Here is an 18,675-nt window from a genome sequence, read left to right as displayed (position 1 = left end):
CTTTTATAGGATAAAGCCGCCAATTCTGAGACACGCCTGGCTGAAGCCAGGGCTAACAGCATTACCACTTTCCATGTGAGATATTTTAAGTCCACAGTGGTGAGTGGTTCAAACCAATGTGATTTTAGGAACCCCAAAACTACCTTGAGATCCCAAGGTGCCACTGGAGGCACAAAAGGAGGTTGTATATGCAGTACCCCCTTGACAAACGTCTGAACTTCAGGAACTGAAGCCAGTTCTTTCTGGAAGAAAATTGACAGGGCCGAAATTTGAACCTTAATGGACCCTAATTTTAGGCCCATAGACAGTCCTGTTTGCAGGAAATGCAGGAAACGACCCAGTTGAAATTCCTCTGTAGGGGCCTTCCTGGCCTCGCACCACGCAACATATTTACGCCAAATACGGTGATAATGTTGTGCGGTTACATCCTTCCTGGCTTTGATCAGGGTAGGGATGACTTCATCCGGAATGCCTTTTTCCTTCAGGATCCGGTGTTCAACCGCCATGCCGTCAAACGCAGCCGCGGTAAGTCTTGGAACAGACAGGGTCCCTGCTGGAGCAGATCCCTTCTTAGAGGTAGAGGCCACGGTTCCTCTGTGAGCATCTCTTGAAGTTCCGGGTACCAAGTCCTTCTTGGCCAATCCGGAGCCACGAGTATAGTCCTTACTCCTCTCCTTCTTATGATTCTCAGTACCTTGGGTATGAGAGGCAGAGGAGGGAACACATACACTGACTGGTACACCCACGGTGTTACCAGAGCGTCCACAGCTATTGCCTGAGGGTCCCTTGACCTGGCGCAATACCTGTCTAGTTTTTTGTTGAGGCGGGACGCCATCATGTCCACCTTTTGTTTTTCCCAACGGTTTACAATCATGTGGAAGACTTCTGGATGAAGTCCCCACTCTCCCGGGTGGAGGTCGTGTCTGCTGAGGAAGTCTGCTTCCCAGTTGTCCACTCCCGGAATGAACACTGCTGACAGTGCTATCACATGATTTTCCGCCCAGCGAAGAATCCTTGCAGCTTCTGCCATTGCCCTCCTGCTTCTCGTGCCGCCCTGTCTGTTTACGTGGGCGACTGCCGTGATGTTGTCCGACTGGATCAACACCGGCTGACCCTGAAGCAGAGGTCTTGCTTGGCTTAGAGCATTGTAAATGGCCCTTAGTTCCAGGATATTTATGTGAAGTGACGTTTCCAGGCTTGACCACAAGCCCTGGAAATTTCTTCCCTGTGTGACTGCTCCCCAGCCTCTCAGGCTGGCATCCGTGGTCACCAGGATCCAGTCCTGAATGCCGAATCTGCGGCCCTCTAGAAGATGAGCACTCTGCAACCACCACAGGAGAGACACTCTTGTCCTTGGGGACAGGGATATCCGCTGATGCATGTGAAGATGCGATCCGGACCATTTGTCCAGCAGATCCCACTGAAATGTTCTTGCGTGGAATCTGCCGAATGGAATCGCTTCGTAGGAAGCCACCATTTTTCCCAGGACCCTTGTGCATTGATGCACTGAGACCCGGTCTGGTTTTGGAGGTTTCTGACTAACTCGGATAACTCCCTGGCTTTTTCTTCCGGAAGAAACACCTTTTTCTGGACTGTGTCCAGAATCATCCCTAGGAACAGCAGACGTGTCGTCGGAATCAGCTGTGATTTTGGGATATTTAGAATCCACCCGTGCTGTCGTAACACTACTTGAGATAGTGCTACTCCGACTACTAACCGTTCCTTGGATCTTGCCCTTATCAGGAGATCGTCCAAGTAAGGGATAATTAAGACGCCTTCTCTTCGAAGAAGTATCATCATTTCGGCCATTACCTTGGTAAAGACCCGGGGTGCCGTGGACAATCCAAACGGCAGCGTCTGAAACTGATAGTGACAGTTCTGTACCACAAACCTGAGGCACCCTTGGTGAGAAGGGTAAATTGGGACATGGAGGTAAGCATCCTTGATGTCCAGAGACACCATATAGTCCCCTTCTTCCAGGTTCGCGATCACTGCTCTGAGTGACTCCATCTTGAACTTGAACCTTTGTATGTAAGTGTTCAAAGATTTCAGATTTAAAATAGGTCTCACCGAGCCGTCCGGCTTCGGTACCACAAACAGCGTTGAATAATACCCCTTGCCCTGTTGCAGGAGGGGTACCTTGATTATCACCTGCTGAGAATACAGCTTGTGAATGGCCTCCAATACCTCCTCCCTGTCGGAGGGAGACGTCGGTAAAGCAGACTTTAGGAACCGGCGAGGGGGAGGTGTCTCGAATTCCAATTTGTACCCCTGAGATACCACCTGAAGGACCCAGGGGTCTACCTGCGAGTGAGCCCACTGCGCGCTGAAATTCTTGAGACGTGCCCCCACCGTGCCTAAGTCCGCTTGTAAAGCCCCAGCGTCATGCTGAGGACTTGGCAGAAGCGGGAGAGGGCTTCTGTTCTTGGGGATTTGCTGTCTGTTGCAGCCTTTTTCCCCTTCCTCTGCCCCGGGGCAGAAATGAGGAGCCTTTCGCTCGCTTGCCCTTATGGGGACGAAAGGACTGCGCCTGATAATACGGCGTCTTCTTATGTTGAGAGGCGACCTGGGGTAAAAATGTGGATTTCCCAGCTGTTGCCGTGGCCACCAGATCTGACAGACCTACCCCAAATAACTCCTCCCCTTTATAAGGCAATACTTCCATATGCCGTTTGGAATCCGCATCACCTGACCACTGTCGCGTCCATAACCCTCTTCTGGCAGAAATGGACAGCGCACTTACTCTTGATGCCAGTCGGCAAATATCCCGCTGTGCATCTCGCATATATAGAAATGCATCTTTTAAATGCTCTATAGTCAGTAATATACTGTCCCTGTCTAGGGTATCAATATTTTCAGACAGGGAATCCGACCAAGCCAAACCAGCACTGCACATCCAGGCTGAGGCGATTGCCGGTCGCAGTATAACACCAGTATGTGTGTAAATACATTTTAGGATACCTTCCTGCTTTCTATCAGCAGGATCCTTAAGGGCGGCCGTCTCAGGAGAGGGTAGAGCCACCTGTTTTGATAAGCGTGTGAGTGCTTTATCCACCCTAGGGGGTGTTTCCCAACGCGCCCTAATCTCTGGCGGGAAAGGATATAATGCCAATAATTTTTTAGGAATTATCAGTTTTTTATCGGGGGAAACCCACGCTTCATCACACACCTCATTTAATTCATCTGATTCAGGAAAAACTACAGGTAGTTTTTTCTCACCGAACATAATACCCTTTTTAGTGGTATTAGTATTATCAGAAATATGTAAAACATTTTTCATTGCCTCAATCATGTAACGTGTGGCCCTACTGGAAGTCACGTTTGTCTCTTCCCCGTCGACACTGGAGTCAGTATCCGTGTCGACGTCTGTATCTACCATCTGAAGTAACGGGCGTTTTAGAGCCCGATGGCTTTTGAGACGCCTGGACAGGCACAAGCTGAGTAGCCGGCTGTCTTATGTCGTCAACTGTTTTTTGCAAAGAGCTGACACTGTCACGTAATTCCTTCCATAAGATCATCCACTCAGGTGTCGACTCCCTAGGGGGTGACATCTCTATTATAGGCAATTGCCCCGCCTCCACATAATTTTCCTCCTCATACATGTCGACACAACGTACTGACACACAGCACACACACAGGGAATGCTCTGACAGAGGACAGGACCCCACTAGCCCTTTGGGGAGACAGAGGGAGAGTATGCCAGCACACACCAGAGCGCTATATATATACAGGGATAACCTTAAGTAAGTGTTTTTCCCCCTTATAGCTGCTATTTGTAATTATTACGCCAATTAGTGCCCCCCTCTCTTTTTTACCGTTTCTGTAGTGCAGGACTGCAGGGGAGAGTCAGGGAGACGTCCTTTCAGCGGAGCTGTGAAGGAAAATGGCGCCTGTGTGCTGAGGAGATAGGCTCCGCCCCCTTCTCGACGGCCTTTTCTCCCGCTTTTATGTGGAATCTGGCAGGGGTTAAAATTCATCCATATAGCCCTGGGGGCTATATGTGATGTATTTTCGCCAGCGAAGGTGTTTCTATTGCTGCTCAGGGCGCCCCCCCCTAGCGCCCTGCACCCTCAGTGACCGGAGTGTGAAGTGTGCTGAGGAGCAATGGCGCACAGCTGCAGTGCTGTGCGCTACCTTGGTGAAGACAGGATGTCTTCTGCCGCCGATTTTCCGGACCTCTTCTTGCTTCTGGCTCTGTAAGGGGGCCGGCGGCGCGGCTCTGGGACCGGACTCCGAGGCTGGGCCTGTGTTCGGTCCCTCTGGAGCTAATGGTGTCCAGTAGCCTAAGAAGCCCAATCCACTCTGCACGCAGGTGAGTTCGCTTCTTCTCCCCTTAGTCCCTCGATGCAGTGAGCCTGTTGCCAGCAGGTCTCACTGAAAATAAAAAACCTAAACTAAAACTTTCACTAAGAGCTCAGGAGAGCCCCTAGTGTGCACCCTTCTCGGTCGGGCACAAAAATCTAACAGAGGCTTGGAGGAGGGTCATAGGGGGAGGAGCCAGTGCACACCAGGTAGTCCTAAAGCTTTACTTTTGTGCCCAGTCTCCTGCGGAGCCGCTATTCCCCATGGTCCTTACGGAGTTCCCAGCATCCACTAGGACGTCAGAGAAATAATTTTATTACCTGCCGGTAAATCCTTTCCTCGTAGTCCATAGAGAGGATACTGGGGTCCATTTAGTACCATGGGTATAGACGGGTCCACTAGAAGCCATGGGCACTTTAAAGAATTTGATAGTGTGTGCTGGCTCCTCCACTCTATGCACCTCCTACCAGACTCAGTCTAGGAAACTGTGCCCAAGGAGACGGACATACTTCGAGAGAAGGATAGATAAGGATAGTGGCGAGATTCCAAACCAGCACACACAACAAAAGAGGAAAGTCAAGCTAACCAAACTTGAAACAGGAACAGCAACGGCTGAACCAACATTACTTAACCAAGTAACAGTGCAGGAAGAACGAAGCACTGGGCGGGCGCCCAGTATCCTTTACGGCCTACGAGAAAAGGATTTACCGGTAGGTAATTAAAATCCTATTTTCTCTTACGTCCTAGAAGATACTGGGGTCCATTTAGTACCATGGGGATGTACCAAAGCTCCCAAACCGGGTGGTATAGTGCCGAGGTTCCTGCAGGACTGATTGACGAAACCGAAGGTCCTCAGAGGCCAAAATATCGAACTTGTAGAACTTGGCAAACGTGGTCGAACCTGACCAAGTAGCTGCTCGGCAGAGCTGGAAAGCAGAGACACCCCAGGCAGCTGCCCAGGAAGAACCCACCGACCTAGTAGAGTGGGCCTGTACAGATTTTGGACACGGCAACTTGTCATTGAATAAGCATGCTGGATAGTAAGTCTGATCCAGCGTGCAATTGTCTGCTTTGAAGCAGGACACCCAATCTTATTGGGATCATAAAGAACAAACAGCGAGTCCGTCTTTCTGTGACGAGCTGTTCTTTTCACATACACCCTCAAAGTCCTCACAACATCCAAAGACTTTGAAGTAGCAGAAGTGTTGTCACCGACCACAATAGGTTGGTTGATGTGAAACGTAGACACGACTTCAGGAAGAAATTGCTGCCGAGTTCTGAGTTCAGCTCTGTCCTCATAGAAAATTAAATAGGGACTTTTGTGAGACAAAGCCCCCAGCTCCGACACAAGTCTTGCTGAAGCCAAGGCCAACAGTGTGGCGGTCTTCCACGTCCACCTCCTGTAATGGTTCAAATCAATCCGTTTGGAGGAACTGCAGCACCACATTGAGATCCCAAGGTGCCGTGGGAGCACAAAGGGAGGTTGGATGTGCAGAAAACCTTTCAAGAACGTCTGGACCTCAGGGAGAGAAGTCAATTGTTTCTGAAAGAAAATGGACAATGCCGAAATCCGGACTTTTATGGAGCCCAAACGCAGGCCCACGTCCACGCCTGCCTGCAGATAAAGCAGGAAGAGTCCCAGATGAAATTCCACAGTAGAATAATTTCTGCTCTCACACCAAGAAACGTATTTCTTTCAAATACGATGGTAATACTTAGACGTTACCCCCTTCCTGGCTTGGATCATAGTCGGGATAACCTTGTCAGGTATCCCTCTCCTGGCTAGAATTAGCCGTTCAACTTCCATGCCGTCAAACGTAGCCACGGTAAGTCCTGATAGACAAACGGGCCATGTTGCAGAACATCCTTGCGAAGAGGTAGAGGCCACGGATCTTCGAGGAGCTTCTCCCGAAGGTCCGTGTACCAGACCCTTCTTGGCCAGTCCGGAGCAATGAGGACTGCTTGAACCTGTCCCTTTTTATTCGTTTTAGAATTCCTGGGATCAGAGGAAGTGGAGGAAACACGTACACCATCTGATAGACCCATGGAGTCATCAGAGCGTCTACAGCCACCGCCTGTGGGTCTCTCGACCTGGAACAATACTGCTTGAGCTTCTTGTTGAGACGAGAGGCCATCATGTTGATCTGTGGATATCCCCATCGACTTGTCAAGCACATGAACACTTCCGGGTGGAGGCCCCACTCCCCCGGGTGCAGCTGTCTGCTTCCCAGTTGTCTACTCCCGGAATGAAGACCGCTGACAACGCCACAGCATTTCTTTCCGCCCAGGGGAGAATTCTTGACACACCTGCTTTTCGTTCCGCCTTGTCGGTTACCGCCGTCACACATTGTCAGACTGGACCTGAACTGCCTGATCTTGAAGAAGATGTGAGGACTGCGCTTAGTTCCAGAATTTTGATTGGAAGGATGACTTCCTGACTTGATCTTCCCTGAAACTGCACCCCCTGAGTGACTGCTCCCCAACCTCTGAGGCTTGCGTCTGTGGTTAACAGAATCCAGTTCTGAATTCCGAACCTACGTCCTGCGACGAGGTGAGAAGACTGTAGCCACCACAGATGGGAGATCCTTGTCTTTGGGGACAGACGGATCCTCTGCTGCATGTGAAGATGCAATCCGGACCATTTGTCCAACAGATCGAGCTGGAAGGGTCTTGCGTGAAACCTTCCGTATTGAAGTACCTCGTAAGAGGCCACCATTTTCCCCAGAAGGCGAATGCACCGACACCCGGGTTGGCTTCAGGACATCCCGAACCATCGACTGGATTACCAATGCCTTTTCCAACGGAAGGAACACCTTTTGTGACTCCGTGTCCAGTATCATTCCCAGGAATGGGAGCCTCCGTGGTGGCTCTAGGTGAGATTTCGGAAGGTTCAGAATCTACCCGTGATCCTGGAGGAGTTTGGTTGAGAGAGCAATGCTGTCCAGCAACTTTTCCCTGGCCGGCGCTTTTAAATCAGGAGATCGTCCAGGTACGGAATTATGTTCACTCCCTGATTGCGGAGTAGAAACATCATCTCTGCCATCACCTTGATGAACACCCTCGGTGCCGTGGAGAGACCAAATGGCAGGGCCTGGAACTGGTAGTGACAATCCTGTAGTACAAACCGGAGATAATTCCGATCTGGCCGCCTCATCAGGCTTATGAAGGTACGCATCCTTGATATCCAGAGACACTAGGAAGTCACCCTCCTCCAGACCTGAGATCACTGCTCTCAGAGACTCCATCTTGAATTTGAACACCCGTAAGTGTGGGTTCAAAGATCTGAGGTTCAGAATAGGTCTTACAGAACAGTCCGGCATCGGTACTACAAACAAGTTGGAATAGTATCCCTTGTTTAGTAGATGAGGTGGAACTGGAACAATGACCTGAGTCTGTACCAGTTTTTGGATGGCATGCTGTAAAGTTATATATACTAGCCTCTTGTGAAACTGGCAAGCCTGATTTGAAGAATCTGTGAGGTGGGAGCTTTTGGAACTCCAGTCTGTAGCCCTGTGAAATAAGATCTATGACCCAGGGATCCTGGCACGAATTTGACCAGATCTGACTGAAGAATTGTAGTCGGGCTCCCACTTGATAGCCTTCCAGGCATTGCGGTCCACCGTCATGCTGAAATCTTTGAGGAAGCAGAGCCTGAGCTCTGTTCCTGAGCACCTGCTGTTGCTGGTTTGCGTGGTTTACCTCTTGTGCCGCTGGAGGACGTAGAAGCACCTCTGGATTTGCCCTTGAACTTAACCGTCCGAAAGGACTGTAACGTAGAAGCTGAATAAGTCTTCTTGGTTGGGGGGGCTGCGGATAAGTGGATTTACCCGCAGTAGCTGTGGAGATCCATTTGTCTAATTCATCTCCGAACAAGGCCTCTCCTGTAAATGGTAGGCTTTCCACGCCTTTCCTGGAGTCCGCGTCAGCAGTCCACTGGCGTAGCCACTAGGGAGGCCAATCCTGGGATCGGCGGGATCCCAGGATTTGGGCCCAAAAATGCCGGGATTTGAATCCCGGGATTGGAGCATCCTATCCCGGGATTCACGGGATTATACTGCGCATGCGCGGCGGCGAGAGGGTGGGTGTGTAAGTAATAGTACTTACTAATATTAGATGAGCGACAACCATTAACACACTGAACGCGGCGGCATTTCAAATGTAGCGCCGGCCGCCAGCCAATCAGAGCTGGCGGACCGTCAGTCAATCAGGGAAGCTGCAGCGGCAGCCAATCAGGAGCGACTGCTGCGGCCGCTTCCCTGATTGGCTGCCGGTCCGCCAGCTCTGGTTGGCTGGTGGCCGGCGCTTCATTTGAAATGCCGCCGCGTTCAGTGTTAATGGTTGCCGCCCGTCTAATAGTAAGTAATATTACTTACACCACCCTCTCTCCCTCCGTGCAGTTAGCGGTGCTCCCTACAGCCTTCCTCCCTCCCGCACTGCTACCAACCCTCCCTGCCGCGACCTTCACCCTCCCTCCTGAGTCCTGCACTGCTACATACACCCTCCCTACCTCCCGCACCGCTACCTACACCCTCCCTACCTCCCGCACCGCTACCTACACCCTCCCTCCCTCCCGCGCCGCTACCTACACCCTCCCTCCCGCACCGCTACCTACACACTCCCTACCTCCCGCACCGCTACCTACACCCTCCTGGTACCGCAGAGGTCATTTGGAGTCACTCCGGAAAAGCTGCGCATCCCTGTCAGTCAGCGTCAGTGTCCACTGCAGAGGGAAAATGGCGTTGGTGAGCTGCTGGATCCGCTTATAGTGAAGGCCCGCCCCTTCAATGGTGCACAGTCTTCCCGCTTTTTTTTATACTGGCTGAGGTAATCTGGTGCTTAAAATGGAGAGAACAGTTTTAAGGCTGTTGTGCCAGTATGGGTACTGTGCACAGTGTACTGGGACGCAGTTGTGTATTGTGTCCAGAGACGCATTCCGCCCCCCGTGTAGAAGCCGTGCGTCTCCGTACTCTCATGCCGCCATAATGGCCGGCGTCCCACTAGCCGGGACGCCGACTCAGTACTCACCACCCTTCATTCTTCTGGCTCTGTTAGGGGTGGCAGCGTGCTGCAGGAATGTACGCTCATCGTGGTGGGTCGAATGGTTCCCTCAGGAGTTCAGTGTCCGGTCAGCGGGGAACAGGACCATTAACACTTCAAGAGCCCCCCCCCCCTGCTCCTCCTAAGTCCCATGACGCAGGCAAGCTGGTGCCACCCAGCCCTGCCTGAAAATTAACAGAGAAAATAAATGCAGAAAACGCTTTAAGAGCTCCCATAGCCGTGACCGGCTCCTCCGGGCACATTTTCTAAACTGAGTCAGGTAGGAGGGGCATAGAGGGAGAAGCCAGCCCACACTGTCAAATTCTTAAAGTGCCCATGGCTCCTAGTGGACCCGTCTATACCCATGGTACTAAATGGACCCCAGTATCCTCTACGACGTAAGATAAACACACACAATATATATACATACACACACAACCTGTGTAATGTCACTACAAATCCTATTGCCTGTGCCTAACCTCCTCCTTGCCATCAGCTCTGCCCCTGCTGCTTCTCTCCCCCCCCCCATAAACACTTCCCCCAGTATTACCTGCCCCAATTCCCCTTTTTCCCCCAGAACTGCCTAAACTTATATCTACCCTTACCCCCTCCAACCCCCCTCCCCCCCCCCCCCCGTACTGCCCACCCTCACACTCCATAATATGTGATGGGACACGGAAATAGTGAAGGACCCCAATTTCGTAAAGTGATTTTACAATATTTTTTTTTGCTCATCTCGATCAGTGTTGCATACAGCACACAGGACATGTCACACATACGTGGCCTCCCCCGGGACATGTCACACATACGTGGCCTCCCCCGGGACATGTCACACATACGTGGCCTCCCCCGGGACATGTCACACATACTGTACATGCATACCTCCCAACATGACCCTCTCCAGGAGGGACACAATGCTCTGCTCATGCTCTTATCTAATAATGTGTGATTGCCGGCACCTGTGTAGAACAGGTAATGGATAAGAAAGGCGTCAGCACAGGTGCCGGCAATCATACAGTGAGAGGAAAGTGCAGGAGCAATTCTGTCCCTCTGGAGAGGGTCATGCTGGGAGGTGTGAGTACGTTACGCTGCGGGTAAGGGGCCGGGAGGTAGCTGCGGGTAAGGGGCCGGGGTAGCTGCGGGTAAGGGGCCGGGGTAGCTGCGGGTAAGGGGCCGGGGTAGCTGCGGGTGAGGGGTAGCTGCGGGTAAAGGGTCGGGGTAGCTGCGGGTAAGGGGTCGGGGTGGGTAGGGGTCGGGGAAGTTGGGTGTCTCCCGGCCGCACTCACCGCCCAGTCGGATGAGCATAGCGGAATGGCCTCCCGCACTCCGGACACCTTGTGGCCGCGCTCCCGCAGTGTCTGCACCATGTCCAGCGCAAAGAAGAAGAAGGCGTTGCGGCTGGCGCGCTTGTTCGGCATCGCGGCGTCTCCTCTGGCTCCCGGCACACAGCAAGGCAAGCTCGGTTGGTTCTATATCGGAGGGGCTGAAGGGACCTTGTGACGTATTGAGGGGAGGAGCTACGTCACCAGGGGGAGGAGCTACGGGCGAACAGGGTACCCGAAAAGTACCCTCGCGGGCTCGCTTCGCTCGCCACGCTTCGGGCACGGTGGCTCGCTTCGCTCACCACCTAATTACTAAAGGTAATAGTTGGTGGCGTGGATAGTAGAGGAACTATCCCGCTGGCCTAGCTCCTCCCCCTTGCGGCGTAACTCCTCCCCCTTACGGAAAAGGTCCCTTAGCCCACTTGATTCTAGCATCTACCAGGCAAGCTCCGCACAGCACCAGCTCCCGCCTGATGTCACCGCCGGGGGAGGAGGATCCTGACTGACACACAATCCGAGTCCAATCACCCGGCCCTGCGTGTACGCAGCACGAGGGCCTCCTCCTCCCAGTCACACACAGCACACGGGCCTCCTCCCTCCCAGTCACACACAGCACACGGGCCTCCTCCTCCCAGTCACACACAGCACACGGGCCTCCTCCTCTCCCAGTCACACACAGCACACGGGCCTCCTCCTCTCCCAGTCACACACAGCACACGGGCCTCCTCCTCTCCCATTCACACACAGCACACGGGCCTCCTCCTCTCCCAGTCACACACAGCACACGGGCCTCCTCCTCCCAGTCACACACAGTACACGGGCCTCCTCTCACACACAGCACACGGGCCTCCTCCTCCCAGTCACACGGGCCTCCTCCTCCCAGTCACACACAGCACACGGGCCTCCTCCCTCCCAGTCACACACAGCACACGTGCCTCCTCCCTCCCAGTCACACACAGCACACGTGCCTCCTCCCTCCCAGTCACACACAGCACACGGGCCTCCTCCTCCCAGTCACACACAGCACACGGGCCTCCTCCTCTCCCAGTCACACACAGCACACGGGCCTCCTCCTCCCAGTCACACACAGCACACGGGCCTCCTCCTCCCAGTCACACACAGCACACGGGCCTCCTCCTCCCAGTCACACACAGCACACTGGCCTCCTCCTCCCAGTCACACACAGCACACGGGCCTCCTCCTCCCAGTCACACACAGCACACGGGCCTCCTCTCTCCCTCTCACACACAGCACACGGGCCTCCTCTCTCCCTCTCACACACAGCACACGGGCCTCCTCTCTCCCTCTCACACACAGCACACGGGCCTCCTCTCTCCCTCTCACACACAGCACACGGGCCTCCTCTCTCCCTCTCACACACAGCACACGGGCCTCCTCTCTCCCTCTCACACACAGCACACGGGCCTCCTCTCTCCCTCTCACACACAGCACACGGGCCTCCTCTCTCCCTCTCACACACAGCACACGGGCCTCCTCTCTCCCTCTCACACACAGCACACGGGCCTCCTCTCTCCCTCTCACACACAGCACACGGGCCTCCTCCTCCCAGTCACACACAGCACACGGGGCCTCCTCTCTCCCTCTCACACACAGCACACGGGCCTCCTCCTCCCAGTCACACACAGCACACGGGGCCTCCTCTCTCCCTCTCACACACAGCACACGGGCCTCCTCTCTCCCTCTCACACACAGCACACGGGCCTCCTCCTCCCAGTCACACACAGCACACGGGGCCTCCTCCCTCCCAGTCACACACAGCACACGGGCCTCCTCCCTCCCAGTCACACACAGCACACGGGCCTCCTCCTCCCAGTCACACACAGCACACGGGCCTCCTCCTCCCAGTCACACACAGCACACGGGCCTCCTCCTCTCCCAGTCACACACAGCACACGGGCCTCCTCCTCCCAGTCACACACAGCACACGGGCCTCCTCCTCTCCCAGTCACACACAGCACACGGGCCTCCTCCTCTCCCAGTCACACACAGCACACGGGCCTCCTCCTCTCCCAGTCACACACAGCACACGGGCCTCCTCCTCCCAGTCACACACAGTACACGGGCCTCCTCTCTCCCTCTCACACACAGCACACGGGCCTCCTCCTCCCAGTCACACACAGCACACGGGCCTCCTCCTCCCAGTCACACACAGCACACGGGCCTCCTCCCTCCCAGTCACACACAGCACACGGGCCTCCTCTCTCCCTGTCACACACAGCACACGGGCCTCCTCTCTCCCTGTCACACACAGCACACGGGCCTCCTCCTCCCAGTCACACACAGCACACGGGCCTCCTCCTCCCAGTCACACACAGCACACTGGCCTCTTCCTCCCAGTCACACACAGCACACGGGCCTCCTCCTCCCAGTCACACACAGCACACGGGCCTCCTCTCTCCCTCTCACACACAGCACACGGGCCTCCTCTCTCCCTCTCACACACAGCACACGGGCCTCCTCTCTCCCTCTCACACACAGCACACGGGCCTCCTCTCTCCCTCTCACACACAGCACACGGGCCTCCTCTCTCCCTCTCACACACAGCACACGGGCCTCCTCTCTCCCTCTCACACACAGCACACGGGCCTCCTCTCTCCCTCTCACACACAGCACACGGGCCTCCTCCTCCCAGTCACACACAGCACACGGGGCCTCCTCTCTCCCTCTCACACACAGCACACGGGCCTCCTCCTCCCAGTCACACACAGCACACGGGCCGCCTCCTCCCAGTCACACACAGCACACGGGCCTCCTCCTCCCAGTCACACACAGCACACGGGCCGCCTCCTCCCAGTCACACACAGCACACGGGCCTCCTCCTCCCAGTCACACACAGCACACGGGCCTCCTCCTCCCAGTCACACACAGCACACGGGCCTCCTCCTCCCAGTCACACACAGCACACGGGCCTCCTCCTCCCAGTCACACACAGCACACGGGCCTCCTCCTCCCAGTCACACACAGCACACGGGCCTCCTCCTCCCAGTCACACACAGCACACGGGCCTCCTCCTCCTCCCAGTCACACACAGCACTGGCCGACTCCTCCTCCCAGTCACACACAGCACACGGGCCTCCTCCTCCCAGTCACACACAGCACATGGGCCTCCTCCTCCTCCCAGTCACACACAGCACTGGCCGACTCCTCCTCCCAGTCACACACAGCACACGGGCCTCCTCCTCCCAGTCACACACAGTACCGGCCTCCTCCTCCCAGTCACACACAGCACACGGGCCTCCTCCTCCCAGTCACACACAGCACACGGGCCTCCTCTCTCCCTCTCACACACAGCACACGGGCCTCCTCCTCCCAGTCACACACAGCACACGGGCCTCCTCCTCCCAGTCACACACAGCACACGGGCCTCCTCCTCCTCCCAGTCACACACAGCACACGGGCCTCCTCCTCCTCCCAGTCACACACAGCACACGGGCCTCCTCCTCCTCCCAGTCACACACAGCACACGGGCCTCCTCCTCCTCCCAGTCACACACAGCACTGGCCGACTCCTCCTCCCAGTCACACACAGCACACGGGCCTCCTCCTCCCAGTCACACACAGTACCGGCCTCCTCCTCCCAGTCACACACAGCACACGGGCCTCCTCCTCCCAGTCACACACAGTACCGGCCTCCTCCTCCCAGTCACACACAGCACACGGGCCTCCTCTCTCCCTCTCACACACAGCACACGGGCCTCCTCTCTCCCTCTCACACACAGCACACGGGCCTCCTCCTCCCAGTCACACACAGCACACGGGCCTCCTCCTCCTCCCAGTCACACACAGCACTGGCCGACTCCTCCTCCCAGTCACACACAGCACACTGGCCGACTCCTCCTCCCAGTCACACACAGTACCGGCCTCCTCCTCCCAGTCACACACAGCACACGGGCCTCCTCCTCCTCCCAGTCACACACAGCACACGGGCCTCCTCCTCCTCCCAGTCACACACAGCACTGGCCGACTCCTCCTCCCAGTCACACACAGCACACGGGCCTCCTCCTCCCAGTCACACACAGTACCGGCCTCCTCCTCCCAGTCACACACAGCACACGGGCCTCCTCCTCCCAGTCACACACAGCACACGGGCCTCCTCTCTCCCTCTCACACACAGCACACGGGCCTCCTCTCTCCCTCTCACACACAGCACACGGGCCTCCTCCTCCCAGTCACACACAGCACACGGGCCTCCTCCTCCTCCCAGTCACACACAGCACACGGGCCTCCTCCTCCTCCCAGTCACACACAGCACACGGGCCTCCTCCTCCTCCCAGTCACACACAGCACTGGCCGACTCCTCCTCCCAGTCACACACAGCACTGGCCGACTCCTCCTCCCAGTCACACACAGCACTGGCCGACTCCTCCTCCCAGTCACACACAGCACACGGGCCGACTCCTCCTCCCAGTCACACACAGCACACGGGCCGACTCCTCCTCCCAGTCACACACAGCACACGGGCCGACTCCTCCTCCCAGTCACAGCACACGGGCCGACTCCTCCTCCCAGTCACACACAGCACACGGGCCGACTCCTCCTCCCAGTCACACACAGCACACGGGCCGACTCCTCCTCCCAGTCACACACAGCACACGGGCCGACTCCTCCTCCCAGTCACACACAGCACACGGGCCGACTCCTCCTCCCAGTCACACACAGCACACGGGCCGACTCCTCCTCCCAGTCACACACAGCACACGGGCCGACTCCTCCTCCCAGTCACACACAGCACACGGGCCTCCTCCTCCTCCCAGTCACACACAGCACACGGGCCTCCTCCTCCTCCCAGTCACACACAGCACTGGCCGACTCCTCCTCCCAGTCACACACAGCACTGGCCGACTCCTCCTCCCAGTCACACACAGCACACGGGCCGACTCCTCCTCCCAGTCACACACAGCACACGGGCCTCCTCCTCCCAGTCACACACAGTACCAGCCTCCTCCTCCCAGTCACACACAGTACCAGCCTCCTCCTCCCAGTCACACACAGCACACGGGCCTCCTCCTCCCAGTCACACACAGCACACGGGCCTCCTCCTCCTCCCAGTCACACACAGCACTGGCCGACTCCTCCTCCCAGTCACACACAGCACACGGGCCTCCTCCTCCCAGTCACACACAGTACCGGCCTCCTCCTCCCAGTCACACACAGCACACGGGCCTCCTCCTCCCAGTCACACACAGCACACGGGCCTCCTCTCTCCCTCTCACACACAGCACACGGGCCTCCTCCTCCCAGTCACACACAGCACACGGGCCTCCTCCTCCCAGTCACACACAGCACACGGGGCCTCCTCCTCCCAGTCACACACAGCACACGGGGCCTCCTCCTCCCAGTCACACACAGCACACGGGGCCTCTTCTTCCCAGTCACACACAGCCTCCTCCCAGTCACCCACAATATATAGGGCCTCCTCCCAGCCAAACACGGCACACTGGGCCTCTTTCCAGTCACACACAGGAAATGGGACCTCCTCCCACTCACACACATAGATGGGGCCTCCTCCCACCCACTCAATTTTGCGTTTCCTAGTCACACATGGGCCTCCCTCCTTCCAGTCACATGCAGCACGCGGGGCCTCCTCCCAGTCACACGCAGCACGCGGGGCCTCCTCCCAGTCACACGCAGCACGCGGGGCCTCTTTCCAGTCACACGCAGCACGCGGGGCCTCTTTCCAGTCACACGTAGCACGCGGGGCCTCTTTCCAGTCACACGCAGCACGCGGGGCCTCTTTCCAGTCACACGCAGCACGCGGGGCCTCTTTCCAGTCACACGCAGCACGCGGGGCCTCTTTCCAGTCACACGCAGCACGCGGGGCCTCTTTCCAGTCACACGCAGCACGCGGGGCCTCTTTCCAGTCACACGCAGCGCCTCCTCCCAGTCACACGCAGCACGCTGGGCCTCCTCCCAGTCACACGCAGCATGTGGGGCCTCCTCCTAGTCACACGAGGTGCGCGGGCCTGCTCCCAGTCACTCAGGTCCTCCTCCCATTCACACAGCACATATGGCTTTTTCCCAGTCACACATGGGCCTCCCTCCTTCCAGTCATACGCGGCAAACGGGAAATAGCACCTTCTCCCTGTCACACATAGCACATGGGCTTCCCTCTTCCCAGTAACGCACGAGGCCTCCCCCAATTCACACACAGCACATGGATCTCTGCGCAGTTAGTCAGTGTGGATGTATTACACACAGGGCCGAAGGCTCGGAAGTGCGTCTAATACAGGATATAGCAGGATCTGCTAACCAGGGGCAGCCATTTCTGAAGACAAATCACTGAAAACTGGGACTGTTCTGGAAAATAGGGATAATGTCCTTTTCCTGTGAGGTGCTGAGTTGGTATCCAGACTCTAGGTCGACACCAATTAGGTCGACACCCATGGGTCAACAGTGGATAGGTAAACACTAGAAATAGGTCGACGTGAATATTAGGTTGACATGAGTTTTTCACATTTTTTTCACTTTTTCATACTTTACGATCCACGTGAACTTCGATTGGGAATGGTAACCTGTGCTGAGCGTAGTCGCTCGCCATGCGAGGGGACACGGTGCACTAATTGGGGTTCCCGGTCACATTACGGAGAAACCGACACCAAAAAAACAAACTCATGTTTACCTTTTTCCATGTTGACCTTGTTCATGTCGACCTAATGTCCATGTCGACTTATTTCTAGTGTCGACCTACCCACTGTCGACCTAGAGTCCCATACCCGCTGAGTTATACCTAAGCCATGTTTGTCTAAATATTGGGAAGTCCTGGAGAATAGGATTCCGCTCAGGGGTGGGCATTGGAAACCCACGGTTGGCCGCTATTGAGTTCCCCGATCCGATGAAGTGCTTTTCCCGTTTGATGCCAGGATTGCAGTGGCCTCCTCCAATACCTGATGCAGGCAGGGCCGGCGCTTCCACTAGGCAGCTTTAGGCAGCTGCCTATGGGCGGCGGGACCTGAGGGCGGCTGGAAGACAATATCCCTGAAATAGCAGTTTCTATTGGTGGCATACGAGCAGAGCAGTGTGTGTGACCAAGCTGCTCAGAGAGTCAGGCACAAGTGACTCCCAACGAACCTACAGATCAGCACCAAGGAGAGAGGGCGAAGCGCTGACAGCCTCACAGGCACCAACGAGAGAGGAGGACAGAGCGTCTTTAGTTACCACATTGCCCTGCGCATATACAGAAGCTATACCTGCACATCAACGTCAGCTCCTGGAGAGGCGGAAGTTTGTCGAGATCTCGCCACCTAGCGGAGGATATGAAACCAACCAGTAGTGAGGGAGGATACCTTCTTTCTCTCCGCAGCCTCTCCCAACTCCCCCCGGCTCGTACAGCGCTGGTCTGCCGGCGCACCTTGGTGTCCTGTAGTAGGCTCCGTTCTCCTCGATTTTCCCCAGGTCCTGTGTCACCCCCTCATGTCCCCAGGTTGTGTTTATCCTCCCCCTCTCCACCCTGTCATGTCCCCATGTTCCGTTACACTTCCTCCCCCCTCATGTGCCCAGGTCATGTGTCTCCTCCCCTTCATGTCCTGTGACACCCTTTCCTCCCTCATGTGCCCAGGTCATGGGTCACCCCCTTACGCCCCCAGCTCCTGTGTCCCTTCTCCCCTTTCCCCCTTATGTCTAGTGTCACCCCCTTTGCCCCCTCATGTGCCCAGGTCCTGTGTCCCCCCTGTCTACCCCCTCATGTCCCGTACCACCCCCTGTCATCTCATTATAAAAGGGAAGGGAACTAGCTCTGACTTCTCACATGACACTCCCTCCCCCCTCATGTGGCCAGGTCCTGTGTCCCTCCTCCCCCTCATGTCCTGTGACACCCCCTCCCCCCTCATGTGCCCAGGTAATGGGTCACCCCCTCATGTCCCCAGCTCCTGTCTAGTATCACTCCCTTTCCCCTCATGTGTCCAGGTCCTGTGTCCCCCCTCTTCACCCCCTCATGTCCCATGACACCCCTTCCCCCCTCATATACCCAGTTCATGTGTCCCTCCTCATCCCCCTCA

General features: G+C 56.0%; 1 protein-coding gene across 2 annotated transcripts in view; it reads right to left on the bottom strand.

Moving 5' to 3' along the window:
* The window catches only part of MAEL (maelstrom spermatogenic transposon silencer), a 137,925-nt gene extending 119,832 nt beyond the window's left edge, over positions 1-18,093 (bottom strand). Inside the window, exon 1 of one of the 2 annotated variants that reach the window (XM_063956733.1) lies at positions 17,869-18,093. Coding sequence is in view for 1 of the 2 variants with exons in the window: in XM_063956732.1 (XP_063812802.1) it covers positions 10,626-10,757 (132 nt within the window). In the remaining variant the exon portion in view is untranslated. Of the gene's footprint in view, positions 1-10,625; positions 11,176-17,868 lie in introns of those variants that run through there. The other variant, XM_063956732.1, reaches the window with a different exon arrangement.
* Positions 18,094-18,675: the final 582 nt, after the last annotated feature.

Source organism: Pseudophryne corroboree, chromosome 2 (genome assembly GCF_028390025.1).
Source record: "Pseudophryne corroboree isolate aPseCor3 chromosome 2, aPseCor3.hap2, whole genome shotgun sequence".
Classification (NCBI taxonomy): Eukaryota; Metazoa; Chordata; class Amphibia; order Anura; family Myobatrachidae; genus Pseudophryne; species Pseudophryne corroboree.
Note: the sequence above shows the minus strand (reverse complement) of the source record. Positions and strands in the feature narration are given on the sequence as shown.